At 30.4% G+C, this 25335-nt stretch overlaps 1 protein-coding gene across 1 annotated transcript; it reads right to left on the reverse strand.

Moving 5' to 3' along the window:
* Positions 1–1394: 1394 nt before the first annotated feature.
* Positions 1395–24960, reverse strand: LOTGIDRAFT_81378 (hypothetical protein; the record flags this gene model as incomplete). Its single annotated transcript, XM_009055902.1, has 11 exons — positions 1395–2317; positions 2531–2632; positions 2787–3023; positions 3335–3452; positions 3682–3827; positions 3929–3959; positions 5390–5575; positions 6348–6486; positions 10304–10422; positions 16201–16216; positions 24716–24960. Coding segments are annotated over 11 exons (2262 nt in total), but the record flags the coding sequence as incomplete, so codon positions are not given.
* Positions 24961–25335: the final 375 nt, after the last annotated feature.

Below are 25335 nucleotides of genomic sequence, written 5' to 3' on the forward strand. Positions count from 1 at the left end.
ATTGAACTAACCCTGGAAAAGCAGACAGGAGTTCCTTCTTCATTGTATGTTTTTGTTTGATCCATAGCACCAGTATTATCTCTTGGAGCATAATTTTGCATTTGGTCAGTTTCCTCTACAGCAAAGTTCCTTGGTTGATCATAATGATTAGGTACATCATTTTTCATTCTATGGTTTACATCTTGATAATTGTCATGATCTTTTCTGTCTTTCTCATCACTATATTTAGTACTGTAATTCTGAATTTCATCTTGTGGTACTTCTCTGTAATCAGTTTCATTATCACCAGTTTCTGTTTTATCAACACCAGCATTAACCAAATCTGTCAGTGACGTAGCAGTCGATAAATAAGGTGTACCCTCTGTACAGAAAGTCTTCATCTGGTCACCATGCATAGTTGTTATATCCTCTTCCATCTGATCATTTAAATACCTGGCTTCTTCTAACTTACAGTCAGCACATTGAGGATCAGGGGCTTGGTATCTAACGCTATAATTAATTGGTTGTTCTGGATATTCTTCATCAGTTTGTTCAGGATAACGTAAACTGAAGTTGGTAGGTTGGTCAACACTATCTAAATCTGTTTCAGCATAACTACCAAATCCTGGAGCAGCATGTCTGGCTTGAGGATTAAATAATGTTTGAACATGTCTGGCATTGGCAGGTTCAGGAAAACGATTGTGAACCATGAATACTGCTGGGCGTACACCCTGACTAGGTGGTGGTATGAAGTTGTTAACTTTGGGTTGTGGTCGGTTATTAAGTGGAAATGATTGTGAGTCTTTATTTCCACCAGTTTGGTATTTGAGACTGTAATTGATTGGTTCATCAGTCACTTCATTATTACTATAATCATTCAGATGGCTTGGACAGATGTAGTTCTCCATATTTCTTGGTGGATTTTGTACTGATTTGGTCTGTGCATTTTGCAGCAACAAGGCACGCATATTTCTTGGAGGATCTTTCATATCATTGGCACCAGGGTTTATACCAACATGCATGGCAACTTCTTGCATGGCTTGAACAATGCGATTTTTAGGGTAGTGAGTACTGTCACAATTTCCATCAGAGCTGACTCTGTGCAAGCTATTTTCATGTTTTCTCTCCAAACTTCCACCCTGTCTTTCATAAAGCAGTCTTGAGCTTTTAGCTAGCATGTTGTTAACTCTGGAACGATCATGAGAAATGTCTGAATGGGTACTACCTACACTATCTTGACTACCAGATCTAGCAACTCTCTGGGGTGATCGCAACCTATTGTCTAATCCATTTACACCTTCACTACTGCCTCTCCTACATAACACACCACGAATTAAAGGTCTTCTAGGTGAATCACTTTCATTGAATCTACGATTGTCATTTTCTTTTGATTGAATATTAGGACTGTCACGAGGACTATCAACATTATCACATGTCTCTGAAAGATTAGGATCAAGTTCAGATTCCAGAGCACGTTGTTTTCTAGCATGTAAAGAAGGACGACCAGATTGAGAATGTCGATCAAAGTCAATGTTTTTTAGGTTAGGTCTAGCTGACAACAGATTTTTTAAAGCAGCAGAACTTCCCATTGAAATCATTTTATGTTTTGAATGCACCAAATTACGTAACATACTGACAGCACCCATTTCCCATAAGGCTTGTTGATCCTCAGCACAACGAGCTGATAAGTTCCATAAAGTACCACATGAATTACTCACTATAGTTAAACTAGGTGAACGTAAATGTTTTAATAAAATCTGTAAACAGCCTTGTTGACGCAGTATATTACGGTAATCTTCACGTACAGCTATATGACTTGAGACATTACGTAATATACCACCACCATTCTCGATAATAGCTAATGTTTTTGATGGGCTTTTATATGTTAAAATACTGACAAGAAATTCCAAAGCATTTTCCACAGCACAAATGTCAGCTTTATTTTCTGTACAATGAGCAGATAAATTCCACAGAGCACTCAAAATACTTTTAAATGTTGGTTCTTTTTTCACTTTCATAGATGAGTACATTAGTGTTCTGACTGCATTCACTTCACGCAATATTTTCTTACTGGCTAAATCAGCTCTCCACGATAAATTCCTGATCACACTAGCAGCTACTTGACACAGATCTTCATTAGCTGAGTTGAGCTGCTCAACCAAGGCAGCCATAGCACCTGTCATAGAACACAACAAAGCTTTATTAGTACCATCTCCAAATGTTAAATTAGTTAATGACATACAGGCATAACGTCTCATAGTAATATTAACTTGTTCTGTTGTATTACCATAAACTTGGGTGTCTATTTGTAATAAATCAGCTATAGCTTGTAAACCTCCTGAAAGATAAATAACGAATATTCATAAATAACAGACCTAAAAGAAATATCAAAACAAAGACGACAATCAACACGCTCACTCGCTTACTGGAAGACAGTCTCCAACCTGTTATCAGTTTATTTATCCAGGTGTTAAGACTTCAATTCTCAAGATGTTGCACAGATACACTCCAAAATATTGTCCAATGAATAATCATTTCAAAATTATCTTACCTAAGGTACAAATTGCATGTCTATGTTCTTCATCGAATGATAATTTCATGAGAGCAGCTATAGCAGGGCCTGGTTGATGGTCTATTTGACTTTGAGGACCAGCTGAAAAATAATTTTAAATTTCATAAGCAACACTTTTACTTAAAGTATCAGGCATGATAACAAAAACATAAGAACAGATAATTTGGAAATTGAGGATCAATTTGGGGTGAGGGTTGTAGTTAGATAAAGTAGAATAATTGATAACTAATCTCACCTTCATCATCTTCTGTAGAATCATTACGTAACTGATCACAATGAGCTCTAATTTGTTCTAATAATCTTAATACTCTGGCTTCACGACGACCACGTTTATCATCAGGATGAGAATGTACAATGTTATGTAAAGCTCTAGAAGCTCTAGCTCTAGCATGTTTAGATCCTCGTGTGTTACCCAATAATCCGGAATCTTTATCACTACCATGTAATAATTGTATTAATAATGGTAAACAACCTGTAATAGATAGGTAACATCACAATAAAAACCACTTGATCAAAACAAAATTAAATCAATTAGCACATGCTGATGCCTTCTTTCAAAGTTACATAGCTATTCTTATAGCTATAATATTTCAAATACTATTCACCTTCACCCAAACTTAAACCAGTATTGAATATGAGGGATGTCTATTGTTCACAGGATACAAATTATCTCCCTTTAGCTACAAAATCTTCTGGTCCTTGTTTTGCTATTTCACTTATTTTAAATTCAGACACAAGTTTGTGCCTTGGAGCAACCAAATATTAAATATTATGCTAATTTACCTGATTGTCTCATAGCTATACAGCTATCAGGTGATGAAGACATTGCCAATAATGTTCTACTCATATCATCTTTATCATGGGTACCTAACATTGACAACAAACTATAGACCATTTCAACCTGTAATATAAAGAACAATAAATAGTACATCAATATCACTCAATACAGAGATAGGCTATAAGAGGATTGGTGTGATATATTGTTATTTAATGTAGTGGGAACAAAATTTCATGGAATTTTTTCTAAGCACTGAGATAAACTTACATGAATTCTTAACTTTACAGAAGTATTCATGTGTATTTTGTTGGTGCATGAATGGTGGATTTCATTAAAACTAGAGTACACTTACCCTGGTACCAAGTTGTTGTGAAGATGGTGGCAGAGGTTCTACAAATTCTACTGCTGGTGGTGGTTGTCTACCTGATGTTTCAGAATTAAAACTCATAACACTTGATAAATCATGATGGTTGGTCATACTACCACTACTTGATTCATCTTCTATTCAAAATAAAAAAATGTTCATTTAAGTATGAATCATTGTAATACTTCATAAATCCATTATACCAATGGTTGTTTTCTTTTTAACTCACATTAACAAGCTGCTCTTCCATATTGCTCAGTTATCATCTGTCAAGACTTAAAATGTCCTATTCATGTTTTTTCATGTTTTTATATTCTTTATTTTTTCAATTTTTACCTTTGACATTGGGCCAAGCACCATGATAGATGGAAGACAAGCTTTGTGTACATGGAATACCATCTTCCATTCCATCTGCTGGTAGTTCCTGTAGTATAACATCAGTAGTTTGTGTGGCTATACATACACAATATTTACCAGTATTAGACGTAATCATTCTTTTATCTGAAGTAAAACTGTTATTCTCTACTCCTGGTTTTGGTACAAATACCTGAAATTAAAATGCCAATCTTATGTTTAGCAATGTACTTATATTTATCTGTTCCATATATGAGTAATAATATATAGACCAGTCATTGGGAATAATCCAAAGTGGTCTATTAAAGAAGGTGGTCTCTCAAAGTAAACATTAAATCACTAAAACCGACTTTTATTCACTCAGAAGGATCTCTCTCTTTACTTTAATATTTGCATTGTAATGCATTTTCTGGACACAACACAATGCTAGAAAAGAGTGCCTAGTACACATAAACAAGCCTAGGAAACCTCATTGACATCATTTTTCTCAAAGAATCATTTCATCTTTGTGCAAAATATAACTATAAGATTCTTACCTCTCCACAGATAATAGTATTAACACCAATATCTTTAACTTTAGGTTGAAATGTTAGATTACCAATATTCATCTCAGCCATCTGTTAATATTAATAATGTACATTTACAATGATTATATACAAAGACATGTCATTTGATAAGTAGAACCTGTGAGGAATTATTGTAAAAATCAATGTTTTGCAACATGAGAGGAATTATCCAAAAAGCAAATTATTTTTTTATGGACTTATAAAAGCTTTTTAAGTGAATTTGGGAAACAAAGCTTTATCTGCACCATTCCGTTATCCCTCTTATATGAAATATTATTTCTAGCTACAATTAACCCACTCCAGACATGATTCTTGCTGAAAAGATTAGGCCAGAATGGCAAGCTGTGTTTTTTTTTTTTCAAAACTACACAGATTGAAACTGATGATAGCATTTCAGATAGTAAGTTTGTATGATATATTTTGTTTGAAAGTAAAAGTTTAACCAGGTTCTGTAATATGAGATATAAGATAAGGGAAACATTTACAGAACCAATGTTATAGATATAAACTATAATACCAAACATTTAAATATTATACTAGTATATAACATTATAATATGTACTCTCAAATTTTAACTACATCCTGACACTATCCTTATTTTTCTGATTTGAATTACTAGCTTATTTCTAAATTTATCATTTCTTTTCTATTTTAGTGTATTTATTGTTTCAAACTGAGTATTTAAATAGAAATAGAGGATTTTTGATAAAATAGAGCCTAGACTTAAAACTTCAACGGAGACTTTTCTTTAGTTTTTATATTTTGATATTATTTACCTGGATTTGATGGCGTCGTTTTTGCAGTTCCATCATTTCAGCTTCAATAGTTCGTAACCTTTGAACTCTAGAACTTTGTCTGACAGCAATTTGATCACCAGTACCAAGTTTTTGATGCAATGATTCTGTGAGTTGTTTGGCATCATATTCTAGTTGGCGTCTTGTCATATCATTTTGTAAATTATACTGCAATATAAAATAGCAAAGATTAAGCACTTCTAATACTTAACATTAATCTAACATCGGTCAAAATACATCTTATACCATTTTCAGTTTTAAATCAATAGAAATATCTAAAAATCTGACAAAAATTTAATCTCAAGTCTTATTGACTGTATTTTAATCATAAAATGTCACTGTCACTTCATCCTATTTACAATTTCAAAATATTCAATAAAACGGAAAAAATTCATGTTCACAATGACTTTATCACTTTGACCAATATCTCCACATGTATCTGGCAATTGTTTTCACAGAACTCATATCAATGCAACATATGTGCTTAATGGTGAAATCTTCCAATAGAGTAAGTTTTTCAATGTTTTACTATCCAGAATAAATCATTAGATAGCATAAAATGCTACTCACAGAACAAGTGTACAATATCAACTATTATATTGATTTACATCATCATGAAACCATAATGCAACTAAACCACTTCAGATGATATATCAGGCATCTAAATATTGACCTTCATTGATCTTTAAAGGGACAGATTCCCCATTTTCGGGAGCCAATTTGTGTACGAATATATGTAAATGGTCTTCAGAATAATAGAAATGTACAAAAATCACATAATTCCTTCAAAAGTACCTCAAACTAGTAATTTTATACATGGATTTAAAGGCTAAAACTTGACGGTGATCTGTGAACACTATTACTGATTAGCTTAGCTAAAAACAATCTTGTCAAACAGTTGGCTAACCTGTCCCTTTAAAAGAAAATATTTCACTAATACCTGTTCAGTAAGAGGTAAATTATCAATTTTACTACTGATGACTTCTAACTGATCATAAAACCATTTTCTCTGTTTACTTTCTTCTTCAGCTTCACGTAATATACAGTTTCTAGAGAACAATAGCATATCATAATAACATCTATTGATTTTATACAATACAGATACTATATATCCATGCATTAACTTGAATAATAGATATTAACATATAGGTAATAGACTTTTAGTTCTCTTTGCTTCAATTCACTTTGTATATATTGGTTATCAACTACACAATTGTATTATCACATATATAATTACTCAATATATTTCTTAAAATAGGTTGGAATTCAATATAAATCCTTGACACCGACTGAATCAAATAAATGTACTGTCAAGTGTCTTTCTGTCATTTGATTCTAATTCAACATTTGATAAACACTGGCAGCATTTCTTAGCCTCAAATTGCTTTAAAAATTTCCTTTGTTGCAAAAACATTGAATTGTCTTTGCAACATGACATCTAACTGTATTTAGTCAATAAAGCAGAGAATTCAAACATGGTACTGCAATATATAATGAATGTAAGAATAAACAACTCATCTTTAACAAGAACCAGGGGACATTAAAAAAATTTAAATCATAATATATACTGTATCTAAAATATTGGCATAATCTTACCTTTCATCATCAAGTTGTCTCATTAGAGAGAATAATTCTTGTTCTGGTGAGACAGTATTGTCATCATCATCATCTGGTGCTAACCAATTAGTAGGATCATCATCAATACCTAATGTTAAATCATGACCATCATGACTGTCTTCTGTAATATAAAGATATATTCAACATTTAATACCTTTTGTACTGATATAGAATTGGACCAGTACTCTCAGTAGTTTTATACAGGAAAAAAGCTTCTGTTTGTAACTGAACTATACAAGAAAAAAGCTCCTGTTTAGAAATGAACTATATAAGAAAAAACTCCTCTTTAGAAATGAACTACACAAGGAAAAAGCTCCTGATTAAAAATGAACCACACAGCTTGTTTGAAACTGAACTATAGAGGAAAATTCTGGTTTGTTACTGAACTAAGGTATGGGAAAAAGACTTTGTATATAGTCTTTTAGTCTTTAGTCTATAAGCTGCTTCTGGTTGTAACTGAACTATACAGGAAAAAAATCTCCAGTTTGTAACTAAACAGACCAGAAAAAATTCTGTTTGTTACTGAACTAAGGTATGGGAAAAATTTTTTGATTATAACTGAGCTATACAACCATAAAAGCTTCTGTTTGTAACTGACTGAAAATTACAAAGAAAATGCTTATGTTTCTTACTAAACTTTACAGGCAAAAGGCTTCTGTTTGAAAATGAACTAGGTGAATTTTTCAACATGTTCAACTGATTTTATCAGCTGCAGTTGTAATTGAAACATTTTTCTGTTTGGAAATAAGAAATCATAACATTAACAAAGCTAGTTCACACTTGAAATCCTTGAACTATCTTTTAAGAAATGGTTTATTGTGCTTAAAACATAAAGACATGACATGATGAAAGGGTTTGTCTTTACAATCAGCAGTTACATTGTCATTATAATCAATATCAATAATTTGTTACAAGATTCCTTCTAAATAATATCACATACATCTAATGTCTCAACATTCAGAACTCAAACAACCTGGTGTCCAATATATCAATCAATTACTATTAACTGTCATTTGGTTGGTCATTTTGTACTGGTCAATCTTAGTTCCTACTGATCAGAACATGTTTCTATTAGTATTAATATCACATAATAATAAATCAACTCAAATATTACTCGTTATGCTGATGGTACTTTTCTGTAAATGCCATGAGGTAGTCCATCTGAGCATCAACAAATTTCCAGTTTACTTCCCTTCAAGATGTATGATTTTAATTGCCTTTTTCTTGTTGAAGTGGTAGAAAATAGCAAAATATATCAAAAACCAGAAATCTTAAAAACCAGTGCAACTTAATATGTTTTGATTCACAAAAAAAAACTTACCGATAAAGTTTGTGATATCTGATATTCCATCAAGTGAAGAACATGTACAAAATAATTTCTTACATGTGATATCCTCCATGTTTCAGTACTATCTCTCATTTATTATTAATAAATCAGTTATAACATATGGTACATGTTTATACAAGTCATATACCTTCTGATTAGATTAATAAGTTAATCCTGCTAATCCCTAATCCTATTATACCTCATAATGTCAACATGGTAGTGATTGACCGATTCATAATAATAGTTTTATCATACTATAATACAAAAAGGTTGTGGATTGTAATTAAATCAATTAATATCTCTAATTGTTCATAATTTGCATTAATTACTGAGAAGGCTCAACATAATACAACTAAAAAAATATTTCTATTTTTACTCAATAAAACAAAGTTTTGCAAATTGTGCTTAAAAGCTTATGTTATTCCAAGAGCAATAAGTCAAACCTACAATTCTTTTTGGAAAAATAATGTTTTTTTTTTTCAGTGTGGATTTCAAATGACTTGTAGAATCCCTCATTGAAAAATCTGTTGTGTATGTTTTTAAATAACCAATATGCCACCAATAATAATCATTTTAAACTACCTGTCTAACAGTGATGAACCTATTAATCAATCAAAAAGTCATTCAACTTCTATATCAGAGAAATTCAATTTATTATTTTAATACCAATTTATCACTAAAAACCATTACATAAATTGAAATTTTAATAAGCATTTAGATGAAATGAATCATACTGCGTGAATGAAATTTAATAATAAATTTATATTAATTAATATAATTGCAAATTAATTAGCAATTGATATCATTAAACTTACTTCTAGATACACATTAATGCATATTGAAAACACAAAATTTCCAAACTTTTTCTCATTCCTTTAAACATCCTACACGTAAAAATTTACCAGAAACTCTCTGATCAGGTTCCACTTAAAATTAATAAAAAACTCTTCATCAAGGGTGTAATCTGTGCACTTAAAACTTGTAGATATGGATTATTTATCTACAAAATATTATTCACAAGATACTAACAAAAATAAATTTCATTTTCTTTTCATTACATTTTATTACAAAGATTGCCAATTAATATTTGATAGTGATAAAGTTTCAGTATCAGAAGTAATCCAATATCTTCCTTGTAAAATTATACTGTAGACAATGTAGTGTCAAGAACAGTACCATACAATGGCTGTGTAATTCTAACTCTCAGGAATTATTGATTTTAACAATTGTAACCGGTCAAACAAACAATTCTATCCATACCTTCATGTATCATTCTACATTGTGTTCACTAGATATTGCTTTGCTTTGAGAATGTACATGAAGGCAGACATCAAGCATGAGTTTCTCTTAGTATTATTTCTTCAGTTTATTATTTTGTTGTATCGCAAAATGCTGAGACTAATATAGGACAACACAGCCTTATTATATATATAATACACGATTCTTTCCCAATTACTATTATTATTTAGCAAACTACTTCTGTCTAGCCCATGATATTTTTATTGTCTAGAACAAGTGCTTGAATAACTGGACGTGAAGCTATGAATTCATGCCAAATAATTATTTCTGTACCAATTCTGAAACAGTTGATTCTATATTGTTTATTAAAATATAACTGCAGTAAAACAAAATCAAAGACTGGTATCATAATCTAGATAAAACATGATTGTGAGTAAATCTATTTCTGTACCTATTTTATCTGTAATCTATATTGTCTTTTTCTTCTCAATATAGAATGCAAATAACAGATGAAACGGTTAATTTAGCAAACCATACTTCAATTCATAATTCTTATTTTCAATTTTGTCTATTTAATAAATAATAAAGCAGAGAACAATTTTCAAATACTTGGAAAAATAAATTTCTAGTTTTCGTCTAGTCTACCTTTATTTTTCCAATTTCTAGTGTTTTCTATCAAAAGAATAGAAACAATCATTTGTTACAAGGATAACAAATTAAGTTCATGAAGATCCTGTCTACTGGTCCTTGGCTTAACCTTTTGGCATGAATCTTTCTTAGATATCAGTGCTGATTTGCAGCTGAGTCGACTTGAATAATGAGGAAAGATGATCTTAAAGTTACCACATTTCCACACATCGACTGAGATTAGAACCTATGACAATCATTTGTTTGTTGTAACTAAGTCAATGATGGTCTTATAAAAGTGCGCTACAGACCATCCCTAAATGTGAACACACAAGAGTTATAAAAGTAAAACTCCACGTTACTATTACTCATCTAAATTATGATTCAGTTAGATCAGATACAAGATAATAATATGCATCAGACTGCATTTCTATCATTAAATGGTTAACATCACTACATTACACATTATCTTATCAGTAATATTCTCAAAATAACTTCTTATTTCGTTTTCTCTATAAAATAACATTTAGAAAATGAGCACTTGTAAAAATCTATATACTAGAATTCAAGATAAATTCTAATATTATACTGAGTTAAATTAAATTGAATAAAACACTTCTGTAGTAAAAATCTAAAAATCATATGATAGCACAGTTTAAATAAACCATTCATATATCATATACACCACAATGCAAAATAGATCATCACTTGCAAATATCATTAAAGCAAAATGTGTCTTGCTATTGTAACTAACTTAACAATCTTCTCTAATTTTTCTTGAATTTCAGATACCACAAACTTCAGATGCCAAATCAGAATATAATGCAATCAGAAATTAAATGTGTATCCACTTACATGGCATGCATGGTAAACTTGAAAATAAAAATCACATGAACTTAGATGTAGTAAAAAATTAATAATAATATGAATATATTTGAAGAAATATAATATAAAAGATAAATAGTGTTCTGACAAAATGAGCAAAATCTAATATTAATAATGAATTTCCTTTAATACAAACTATTTATTTCAGATCAATGATCAATATACTAGAGTCTTTAATTTTCTACCCACAATTTAACCAACATCCAAGACATTTGTGATCAATGAAATATGACAATTATCTTCTTAAAGATGATGGGTTAACAACACTTTAAACAATTTTAATCACTTTCAAGTGTTTCTCTGTTATTTCATCTCTATTATTAACCTTTAGGCTATTTTAATGTGGTTTAAACTTCTAACACAGCTAATTTTCACAGACTTTAATACAAGACAGTCAGTGTTTCAAATACTATTTCATTGTTCTAATTGATGACAAATTATAAAAAAATAAGACACATTCTAAAAACTGAGCATTATTGACTAAGGTGTTACTTCAGTTAAAAAATGAAATTTCATGTCTCTTGTATTGATATTGGACCCTTTTTTCACCTTTCCCTAAAACAATTTAAATAATCTATAAGATCAGCAAAAACCTGATCAAGGCCAATATCATTATCTTAACATTGAAATATTCATTTGCTTTGAAAAGTAAACATAGTATACTTTAAATGCCATATTCTTCATTTTAACTTTTTGTGAGATATCAGGTTTATACTTTATTGAATCTAATTTCTGTATTCATGCTCACAAATTGAGCTGTAACCAATTAGTATTACTGTTAATTTATAAAGTATATTCCATCATTTTACAATTGGCTGGTAGCCAACCATTCAGCAACTGTTTTCATCTTATTTTGGCATTGAATTAGCCAATAAATTAGGAACACCTGTAGAGTACTCTACAACTCCACTCAGCATCTTATAAACCTTCTAAAATGGGTCTTAAAACAACTGCGTCAGTTAAAAGTATAATAATGGACTATAATTGAAAGTATCTGGTTTCCCACTGTGAGGGAAGTCACTATAAGTGCAATTCATTGACATTTTTTCTTCAAAATTTAAGTCAGTAAATGTGGTAGTCAGATTCAAGATTCAATTCCTGATTTTGAGGTCAATTTTGCATTAAAAAAACAACTTTGCAATGACTCTGACAATGACTATGCAGAAATTTCTCCCAAGAATAAATTTGCACAATAACCAAATTATGCAACAAAGCCAGCCAGATAACTTTTACCAGCTGTCAGTACCTGATAAAAATTGATGTTCAGGTCTCTTGTAGTCCAACCATGGACTCTGTGTAATCCCACACCCTTAACATTCTCCCAGACAGTTATGAATGACAATCCAACCCCTTAAATATAAGAATATCTCTCTTACACAGACAGATGTTGAGGTGATATAAATGACAATATGTGATGTAAGATATAATCAATAACTTGTTGTTAATCTTTCTAACTGCTAATCTACCCAATATCCTGTCTTCCATCATAAAATATCAATAATACATTTCTCAAACAGAACAAAATCAGCATAAAATCCTTCTACCAGACTATTACGACTGATTAAGTAAAGGCATTTAATTTCTTTAAATAGTCAATTGTTACTTCAAATAGAATTTTTGTCACTGAATAAGCCTAATGCTGAGTTTGAGTGGCAGGGCCTACATAAGTAAAACTATATTTATATAACTTTTGTTGTGAAGAAACAATATATATAACAGCGCTCCAAGATCATTTAATTGTGTTTTCACCCACAGAGCAAAAATGAAAATACATTTTGGCTGAAAATTGCCATAATCTGGTGTTTTGTAACACATTATTATTTCACATTCGAAATGTCCTTTGAATTTCTTAATACATAAAGAAACTCTAGTTAGTTATTTTAACAGTTTTTTTTATAGTGTTCCAGAATGCAGACTGCATACCTTGAATCTTATTAGAAGACTGGAAGACTGAAATATTCTTGTTCTTTTTTAATTATCAAAAAATTTTATGAAGTGAGAATTCCAATAATAGACATTAAAATCTATCAGAACTGACAGATAAAAATCATTCTATATAGCATCATACTTTCTGACCTTTAACATCAAAGGAAATTGTAATCACTTTCAACAGATTGATAAAAGAAATTAAGAACTGTATTCTTGTAAAGCATGCCTTTGATGTTAGATCAGCCATATTGAATTGTTAGATAGTCTTATGGTCAGGCAAGTCATTAGGCATCTATTACTGGTAAATTGAAGATTGGCCAAGCCAAAGGCACTATAAGAGATAAAATTGTGGAATATAAATAAGATGGATGATACAGTAGATTTGTGACCTGACCCAGACAATCATTATTTTCACTGACTTGAATAATATTTTACTCTTACATAAATAGTGGTCTATTCAATCAATATTTTATATCTTACTGTAACATTTCAATCTATGACCAAATACTTAATGTTAAAACAGAAATAATACAGTACTCAGGAGAGTTCTTAACTTCATGTCAAATAATATAACTCAATCGACAAGCAAATCTCTAAAAATTCTTATCTAATGATGCAAATTCTATATGACATATGCAATAGATATAATGGAAATTGTATCTCAATTGATATTCAAATTATCAAATACATTATTGAGCCATTAAAAACCTATCCTTTTTCTATAAATGTATATAATTTGATATCTTGTTTGACATTTTCCATCTACAATGCATTTCGAATGAATTATAGTATCATGTTCCGCAGAAAAACATGATTTGAATATTGATCATTTGATGAATGATATAGTGCTAGAAATGGTAATATTAGTTTAAAAGACTTTTGAGGATTTCAATCTGAAGAGAATATCTTCAATTTGAATATCTTTCAAATTTCAAAATTTATTCCAGCGAGGTATACCATTTAAGTGCCGAGAAAATAAAAATGCAGTAGACAATGAACATTTCAAATTCAATGACAGCAACTAAATTACTGTTTGCCTAATTACAAGATACACATTTGACCTTAAATTAAATATATTTCCCTGTAAGTTGCTTTATTCCCTTCCAGACCCAATGAAGAAAACAATAGATTTATAGTCAGTGGGTCAGACAAGTTGACCTCCACCATCCTGACTATTCAAATGAGATATCAACCATCTGCCTTATCAAGATAGGACAGTTGTTTAAGATGTCTGACCCCAGGAGGTCAATATTCAAAGAGATCCAGACACCTGATATCACTTCCTAATGTTGACTGTAAACAATTTAAAACTGTATTTTCAAGAACCTAAACCAATACTTGAATAATTGCTGAATATAAAATATTATAAATGTTATTATGTTATTGACATCAAGTAGTTGAACTGTCAAATTAATTATGATTCATCTTACATAACTGGCTCCAGGCTTATAACATTTTAATGACTGTTTTAGTCAAATTCATATTTTTACATAGAAATATTATTAACAATTTAATGTCACTATAACATTATGTATCTGTGTATAATTATCTTCAAACTGACAATAAATATAACATTTCACATTTAGATTAAACATCAATTCTGTTCCATTTCTAACTATAGAGCTATTGATTGAGAACATTTTGGTGACAATTTAATTTTAACGTAAGATAGGTATGACATAAACAAACTACCCAAAATGCTCCTTTTGGTGTCTTATTTTATGTTAACTGTTGAAAAAAACCAAAATCCCTTAAAACTTTACCCTGTAACATAAGAGATCAAGAGAGTAATATTTTACCAATAATAATTTCATCTTCTTCTGAAGTTCCTACTTCAATATCTTCCTCTTCTTCTTCCTCCTCTTCATCTTCCTCTTCAATATCCTCTAACGTACAGTCAGAATGGTCCGAATCAAAATAGGACATCATATATCTACCCCGAATATGCATTGACTAGTGTTAAAACACATTGATCTCATATCACTTAAAAATACTGATTTTATAAAGCTTTTAGTATCCATTTCACATGGTGTTGAAGCCATATTCTATAATACAAACAACATGGTGAACGTTTACTAGCAGAAGTCACAGAGAGAAAGGAGACCAATCTACATCTCAATTGATCTTATTTCATCTGCTTTTAGCTCTCCATTCAAACTGGGAATTTTTCTGCCATTATATCACAATACTAGAGATAAAACATGAATTTTATGCACGATTAACAAAAGGGTGGTATGATAATAGCCAAATAATAGTTCTCATATTCACAATGATATTTTATTATAATTAAATACAGGTCATATTAACCATATACATGTGTTCCATTCACTTCTACACAGCTTTCATAATAGACCAACCTTTTTATATTTTCCTTTTACAATTTGTTCCAGCCATTACACCTCAGATGTTACACTGTCTCACTAACAAACACATTGTTGAGACAACATCAGTTAATCATAAATACACACATTATGTATAAATACACAACTGAAAGGCAAATCAATGAAACGAAGACGATTTGACATTGTTCCAATAATGGAGTTACCAGGTTTAAAGAACATATAACACTATCTAGTTGGCTACATTACTGATGATCTTCATTCTCCACTAGTAACAGTCAAACACTGTAGCGTGTAGACAGCTTAGAGATAGAAAACTCAACATTAGGTCATATTGTGTGGGCTAATAATATTCAACTAGATGGAGAGTCAGTCATTGATTGAAATTTTCCTCAGTCTGAGAGTGGTATTTTAGCTAGATCTATAGATATTAGTTTGTTGTTTAGATGGGAATAAATTAACTTGATTATTACTCATTTATACTAGATTGGAACTTTACCATTTACATACTAGGTAGTCATACATATTTCACAATATAACAACTGATTCAGCTTTGCTTTTCTTCTATCACGAAATCATCAATTCTTATATTGATCTTCACTAATACTCATAAGCTTAAATTTCAGTTGCCATTTATGTTTGATTGAGTCTTTGATTGAGACATATTTCTCTACAATTAGGCCTTTATTTTACTCAAATCGGTACACTAGTTTTCTGACAGCTTCCAAAGATAGATTGCCAGGTAAATTAATATACGCCCATTGGCAGCTTTGATTTTAAATAAAAATATTTGGCAGTGCAGTAACAATCACCAGTATTAAATATTCAACCTTCAGTCTTAATTTTCTTTTGAACTTTTTGGGGTGATCCTGTATAATATCTCCAAGTTTCGTCAAAATCTGTCAAGAATTGCGCCTTCTAGAGTGTTTACAGGATAAAACTTTATAGAGATTTTAAGAACAATGGTCATAACTGAAACTAAAATTTTTTTGATTCTTTTGATTTTTACATGCTGATGTTCGATAGCGTTTATCCTTGGTTGATAACAAACACTCACACAAAGTTTCGTCAAAATCCGTCAAGAATAGAGTGTTTACTTGTTAAAAATTGAATACGTTTTCATCCTTGGCATGTTGTATTATGAAGTATCTTTCTTGTTATAATATGAAGTGTCTTTCTCATTATATTATGAAGTATCTTTGTTGGTATATTATGAAGTATCTTTCTTGTTATAATATGAAGTGTCTTTCTTATTATATTATGAAGTATCTTTGTAGGTATCTTATATTATGAAGTATCTTTGTTGGTATGTTATATTATGAAGTATCTTTGTTGGTATGTTATATTATGAAGTATCTTTCTTGTTATATTATGAAGTATCTTTATTGTTATAATATGAAGTGTCTTTCTTATTATATTATGAAGTATCTTTGTTGGTATGTTATATTATGAAGTATCTTTGTTGGTATGTTATATTATGAAGTATCTTTGTTGGTATGTTACATTATGAAGTATCTTTGTTGGTATGTTACATTATGAAGTATCTTTCTTGTTATAATATGAAGTATCTTTCTTGTTATAATATGAAGTATCTTTCTTGTTATAATATGAAGTGTCTTTCTTATTATATTATGAAGTATCTTTGTAGGTATGTTATATTATGAAGTATCTTTGTAGGTATGTTATATTAATAAGTATCTTTGTTGGTATGTTATATTATGAAGTATCTTTGTAGGTATGTTATATTATGAAGTATCTTTGTAGGTATGTTATATTAATAAGTATCTTTGTTGGTATGTTATATTATGAAGTATCTTTGTAGGTATGTTATATTATGAAGTATCTTTGTAGGTATGTTATATTAATAAGTATCTTTGTTGGTATGTTATATTATGAAGTATCTTTGTTGGTATATTATGAAGTATCTTTCTTGTTATAATATGAAGTGTCTTTCTTATTATATTATGAAGTATCTTTGTAGGTATGTTATATTATGAAGTATCTTTGTTGGTATGTTATATTATGAAGTATCTTTGTTGGTATGTTATATCATGAAGTATCTTTGTAGATATGTTATATTATGAAGTATCTTTGTTGGTATGTTATATTATGAAGTATCTTTGTAGGTATGTTATATTATGAAGTATCTTTGTAGGTATGTTATATTATGAAGTATCTTTGTTGGTATGTTATATTATGAAGTATCTTTGTTGGTATGTTATATTATGAAGTATCTTTGTTGGTATGTTACATTATGAAGTATCTTTGTTGGTATGTTATATTATGAAGTATCTTTGTTGGTATATTATGAAGTATCTTTCTTGTTATAATATGAAGTGTCTTTGTAGATATGTTATATCATGAAGTATCTTTGTAGATATGTTATATTATGAAGTATCTTTGTTGGTATGTTATATTATGAAGTATCTTTGTAGGTATGTTATATTATGAAGTATCTTTGTAGGTATGTTATATTATGAAGTATCTTTGTTGGTATGTTACATTATGAAGTATCTTTCTTGTTATATTATGAAGTATCTTTCTTGTTATAACATGACGTATCTTTCTTGTTATAACATGAAGTGTCTTTCTTATTATATTATGAAGTATCTTTGTAGGTATGTTATATTATGAAGTATCTTTGTTGGTATGTTATATTATGAAGTATCTTTATTGTTATAATATGAAGTGTCTTTCTTATTATATTATGAAGTATCTTTGTAGGTATGTTATATTATGAAGTATCTTTGTTGGTATGTTACATTATGAAGTATCTTTGTTACATTATGAAGTATCTTTGTTGGTATGTTACATTATGAAGTATCTTTGTTGGTATGTTTTGAAGTATCTTTCTTGGTATGTTATATTATAAAGTATCATTCTTGTTATCACCTATCATTCTTGTTATCATTTTGTTATAATTACTATTTTGCATCATTATTAACTACTACAAGTATTAGTGGATGACTAGACTTGTTCACCTTCAAGAAATTTTGACAGATGTTCACCTTCAAGCTCCTAAGAGCAGTCAAGGCTGGAATATATCTTACCGATCCTTCCTCTGAATTCTGTGAATCTATGTACATTTTTACAGATGTGTAAAAATCAAATTACCTAATGAATATAATAAAAAAAGATGAAGAAAGAGATAAAAGTTGAGGTAAAGTTTCATTATCAGTATTTACCATCTGTTCTTCATTTCATTTCTCTCATCTAAAACCCAAAATAACTTCAACTTAATACCTAGGTAATGTTACTTAGACTCTAGTGTATATTTTGACTCTACAAGCTCTAGTCTTGGTTCAGTCAATGTATCAAATTCTGTCTGCTGAATGATGATTGCCATTCAGTACAGAAAAACTACTTCCTGTGCTTTAATTCTGCCTCATCTTCAAATGGCATATTTCATATGACAATTTAAGAGCACATGATTGAGTATGAACCTCAATGGTTTAAATAAAGATTCTGTCTGAAAATTCATTACTAATTATCCTGTAGTTTGTAAATCATTCTTTAATTATATTTCAAATACCACTGAGGTATACTGATAATCTCATTCAACATCATAAAAGGGATCACACACTCTATCAAATAAAATATCAGGAACGAAAGTTTATAAACTTTTGAGTTACAAGAATTGTTTTTTATTTGAGTAACCACAGAATGGTTAACACCTACGTTCAATACAAAAACAATGGGATTGGTACATGCTCTTATTCATAGAAATATTTTTGAAATCCTTCACTGCTCAAAGCTTAATATAATATAAATAATTGAAAAAAAATGTGAAAGTAATGCCTGAATATCGGTACATATATTAGTTAATTATATACGCATAACTAATATTTGTTCAAATATTTTGTGAATGAGAAAAATTAATGATTGTTATGATCAATGAAATGGAAGGACATACGACAATAGGGACTTTAGCTTAGTTTTAGTATAGTCTATTTTGAGGTACGTGACTGCCGAAAACATGTTTTATTATGGTTCCTGGACCACTAAAACAGAATTAGCGGAGGTTATCTTATTGTTTGCGATAATCGATTATGGCATGACATAACAGCGGTAATCGATTTTTTCGATAATTTTTCCCAGCACTAACTCTAAGACACATTTTATGATCATCATTTCTCCCTGAAACTATTTCTTTAAAATAACATCAGAAAAAACACAATACATCTGGTCTGATCCACAAGGCTTTTTACCATACAAACAATACCATATGTATCCTAAACTTTTTCAGGAATTAAATCTGATATTGAATTCAGCCGAGACAGCTATTTCTAAAATGCATTGACAGGTGCCAATGTCAATTCTAAAAACATCATTGTACAATTAATGCCAAGTTTCTTATATGTGTCAGCCTGAATCACTAAAGAATTTTTGGGTATTTTCAAACTGTCTAAATATATTCACACTTTGTCCTCCATATGCTCGGTCAAAAACAACAACAGATCTTTAATTTAACCTTTTTGATAATCACTTCATTTCAACTTCATACATGTAAGTGTAACATACACAACTAAAACATCTTATGATCTCAGCCACTCAACAGCAGAAAACCCAGGAAAATTATTTCAAACACTACTCCCACAATCCATGGAGCTAACCACAAAATAAAATTGGCATATGAATTAGTAATTTTTAGGCATGAAAAATGTGAAGAAAACAAACTAAGATATAAAAAGTAAATATGCTTACTATGTTTAACTGGTGGTTAGATTATTATCATTATTATAAAATAAGATATATTATAATAGATAAAACAATAATCAGACAATAATTGTTGTGGCTCAATGTTAGCTATTTCTATAACCTTGACAATTAGCCAAAATAAATAGAAGTTGTTAGTGTGGCTAGGAATAGAATCTCAAGTGTATACATCAGTCTTGACTTTTGACTAATTGAAAGTAGTGCCTCACTTCCGAATTCACCTTAAAGATGAACCAAGTAAACCATGATTTTATTTGTAACAAAAATAATTCCGAACAGTAACAAGCAGAAAACCAAACAAAAATCTGTCCAAACTACAAAGATTACAAAAACATGAAATATCTGGATTATTCAAGGTTGTAATGATTGACAAAGCCAAATATCCACTAAAAGAGTAAACAAAACAGAGATTACCAGATGGCAGCTTAAATTTCAAATGAGGAACCACATTATATTCAAAACATACTTAGGGCTGGGTATCAATTACCAAATTCAGATCGATTATGATGGCAGGCTATTGATCAATAATTGATTAATAATCTAAATATTTTAATGGGGAATCCTTGTAAATGCTAAATTAAAAACATGCTAAAATTCCAAATTTCATGGCTTATTTTTGCGTTATTGATTTATAATCTTGCTTTGAGCAGTTATTATAGATTATTGTGGGTAAATTATGTGTTTAAGGGAACCTATGTGGAAGAGATTACTACTTATTAACCTTGACATATAATCGTTTACCAAATTTGATAGTCGATAATTGAAATTATAAATTTGTAACGACAATAATCAATTAATTGGATCATTTTACCCAGCCCTAAACATTATGGAACATTATGTTTTAGCCTGTATGAAGAGGAATTATATAATTCAGTAACTTTATAAATACTCATTTTGGACAAAGTTGTTTCGGATTTGCGGTTCAGTACTTTGTTTATGGTATATTTATTGGTAGTGAATTGGCTGGCATCCTTTTTTCAGTAACATTATAAGCAAAGTTATCAAAAAATGAAAGAATTATTTTTACAATCTATCACATTATATAAATCTACAGCTTCACACATTTATCTTCTACAAATACAAAAGATAGCTTGCCAGGCAAGGTAACATACGCCCACTGGCAGCTGTCAGAAATGATTAAACAGTCTTTAGTGACTACAGGGTTGCACAATATAGCTAATAGAGTGAAACTTCAAGTCAGACACGATATTTCGGTGAAATATTATCCGATCATCGCGAAAATCGATAGGGATCATCTTCATAATGACATTGACATACAAAATAAAAATCAAAAGAATCTGTAAACAAATGTAGCCTGTAGAGTGAGTACGAGTTGCACAATATAGCTAATAGAGTAAAACGTCAGGTCAGACACGATATTTCGGTGAAATATTATCCGATCATCGCGAAAATCGATAGGGATCATCTTCATAATGACATTGACACACAAAATAAAAAAAGAATCTGTAAAGAATTGTAGCCTGTAGAGTGAGCACGAGTTGCACAATATAGCTAATAGAGTAAAACGTCAGGTCAGACACGATATTTCGGTGAAAAATTATCCGATCATCACGAAAATCAATAGGGATCATCTTCATAATGACATTGACACACAAAATAAAAATCAAAAGAATCTGTAAAGAATTGTAGCCTGTAGAGTGAGCACGAGTTGCACAATATAGCTAATAGAGTAAAACGTCAAGTCAGACACGATATTTCGGTGAAAAATTATCCGATCATCACGAAAATCAATCGGGATCATCTTCATAATGACATTGACACACAAAATAAAAATCAAAAGAATCTGTACAAAATTGTAGCCTGTAGAGTGAGCACGAGTTGCACAATATAGCTAATAGAGAAAAACGTCAAGTCAGACACGATATTTCGGTGAAAAATTATCCGATCATCTCGAAAATCAATAGGGATCATCTTCATAATGACATTGACACACAAAATAAAAATCAAAAGAATCTGTAAAAAATTGTAGCCTGTAGAGTGAGCACGAGTTGCACAATATAGCTAATAGAGAAAAACGTCAAGTCAGACACGATATTTCGGTGAAAAATTATCCGATCATCACGAAAATCAATAGGGATCATCTTCATAACAACATTAACACACAAAATAAAAATCAAAAGAATCCTTAAAGAACTGTAGCTTGTAGAGTGAGCACGAGCCAAATGTGAACAGACGGACCGACGGGGTGATTACAATATACGCCAATCTTAAACGTGGGCGTATAAAAATGACACTTGATCATAATCTATTAAAGGATGAGTTTGAAATGTCTGCCAAAATTTTCTTTTCTTTATGACATACAGGAAATCAAACTTATTTTGGTTATTTGAGTTGTTTTTTCTAAAAGGTTAAATGGTTCTAGTTTTAAGAATGGAACCATACCTTCATGACTCAAATCGAAGCTAATATATAGAAAAAAAACAGACAATCCCCACATCTTTCTTCATCATATCTTTATTTTAAAGTTAGTCTGAAACATCTGCCTATTTTCCAACCTCTGATGTATATTTTGACAGTTGTCGTCTGGGGTAGAGTTAGAAAAAATATACCGTTAATTGGGAATTTATCACACCTTCTACAATGCCTTTTTTCTGACATAATATAAAAATATGATTGTAAATTAGTGTTGGGCAAACTTTTGTTTTGTTAGTATCACTTTGACCTTTGAACTCTTGAAAGTTTTAAATGGCAGATGCGAGATCAATTTTGTTAAAAAAAACTTTAGTGGAACTGGAGACGCGACATAAATGGTGTAGGGAGACTATTCTACAAAATATTCTTTTTTCCAACTATATCTGGATTTTGCAGATTCGAGGTATCTACATAGGTTTAAAAAAGATGGGGAAAGTCAAAATAGTGGTTGGAATACAGACAGATGTTCCAGTCTACTTCAAAGTGTAAGTATGCACAAATTTACAGGGTTTATTTGGGAATATATCATAGTTGTGATGGAAAGTTCATAATAAAGTTATTAAAGGGACAGATGCCATTTTAGGGGGTTGATTTGAGTGTTGTATATTTGTAAATAGTCTTCAGAAGTATTAAAAATGTATGAAAATTGCATAATTCCATCAAATATATCTAGAAATTTCTTTTCCTATTTCTATAGATGTCTTTTCAAGATATGGCACTATGAATAGTCTTTTTAACTTTCAAACTCTGATAATTCTGGACACACAAGTTCAGAAAACAAAGAATTCTCTGTCATGCTGACATAAATGGAAAAACCAAAACTGGATTTAGTCACCAGTCCTGTTTCTGTGAAACTGACACAAATGCTTCTTCTTACAAAAGTCTTTGGATGAAAACATTTTTAAAGGAGGAGAAAAATCTCTATTTTATAGCATTAATGAAAATCAAAAACCTACATTAATTCAACCCTTATTCACCTTTGAAAGGAATTGCATAAGAATGTCTATATTTTTTATTATCAAGTGTAGAAGGGAAACTGGTGGCATTGATTTGCACCATTCCAACTACTTAACTAAAACTACACGTCTATAATTACAGGCAATTACAGACAATGGATGAAATTGGAATTATGCAAATAAAAGAACCCAAACACACGAAAAAAAAAAAATCTTTACAACCACTTAAATATAGGAAAAAAAGATGTCAGATCTGAACTTACCATATATACTATAAAGTCTTATTCTAGACATAGATAACATTTACGTAGATAGAATAGCACAAGTAACATCCATCAAATATTCAACAGGAACAATTACCCTCCCAATATAATCAGGAAAAATACTCAATACAATACACTCATTCAGTCGACTAAACAATCCGATCATATCAAACACTATATAACAACCACAAGTCTACAGCTAAGACATATGAATATGTCAAGATCAGGTCTCAATGGTGCTAAAACCTCCTGAAAATCAATAGTTCTCCTCCTGGCAATGTGCAGGTGATTAGAAGAGAACATTACCTAGATAAACAATAGCTAAGATAAGAACTATATTGCTATTTGTCTGTTATAATATTATCAAGATGAAGACATCAAGTTTGTAAGCCAACTTTCATATTTCTATTTTAGAAAATAATTCTTTCTATTGTGATAAACCATTAACCTAGTAAGTAGAAATTATTAATCTGTCATATTGATTCAGTTAGAATGAACATGTATGATTGGATCTTAATGGGGATTGAAAAGATGTTTTCTAAGCTTTATGTGAATCTAGGACATTGGTATCTTTTATTTGCACAATTACATTTTTCGGTTTGATGTCTGTGGTTCTTGTTATAGCACTAAAACTAAATCTTAGTGTTTTATGACATCACTATCTTAAAATCTCCTATATATTTATCAGCAGCATTTGTGATGGTCACTGCATCGCATTATTGTAATGATGCACATACAATAGCTAGACCCTTTAAGATTTCCAGGAAACATTCTTTCATGTAACATTAACTGGAACAAAACAAACTAACTCACAAAAAGTTTCATTAAGATTCAACCAACCATTTCTCACATGAACTCTTAATCGATATCAAATCAGTATGATGATAATTTTGATCCATCGTGGCTCCCTGTGAAAAATGCTTCCATGAACGATTTGGTAACAATTGCTTAAAAACAAAAATCATGCAAAAAGCAACTCACCTTGACAGTTTGCTTCAAGGCTGGCAGTATTTTCATCACAATAAATATTGCCTTCGTGAAATTCATAATCCCCTTCCATATCATACTGGACATGTGTCAATACATCTTTCATATTGGATGCTTCATTTTCAAGTTTGGTCAGATGACTGGAGTTATCGTGTAGTTCTTGACGAAGGGATGAATTCTCAGTCTTCAAACTTTCAACTTGTTTTAATAATTCATCGTAAGATGTCAGCGACATTACTGCTAGTTCACATTCGGCTTTTTATGTTTACACTTCCATCCTGTAATATATATTATAAAGTTGTCAAAAAAGCAAATCAGCAAAATTAGGGAGTTTAAAGCCATCATTATTAAAAATATGCTTGAAAGACAATAGCCAAGAAATTTCAAATGATATTATTTAAAACTATTGTTTGTACCTAACAAACAACATGCAACATTATTCAATATCAATTAATAATTCTTCGGAAAAATTCTTGAGAAGATTTTGTGCTTTTCACATAAAGATGGGTTCCCTTATTTTCATTTATGAAAATGCTAATACTTATATGAATAGAGGTGTCTAACATGTCCATTATTAAGTCATAATTCCAATGAGTGACAGATCAAGAAA

The sequence above is a fragment of the Lottia gigantea genome (genome assembly GCF_000327385.1).
Source record: "Lottia gigantea unplaced genomic scaffold LOTGIsca_26, whole genome shotgun sequence".
Lineage (NCBI taxonomy): Eukaryota > Metazoa > Mollusca > Gastropoda > Lottiidae > Lottia > Lottia gigantea.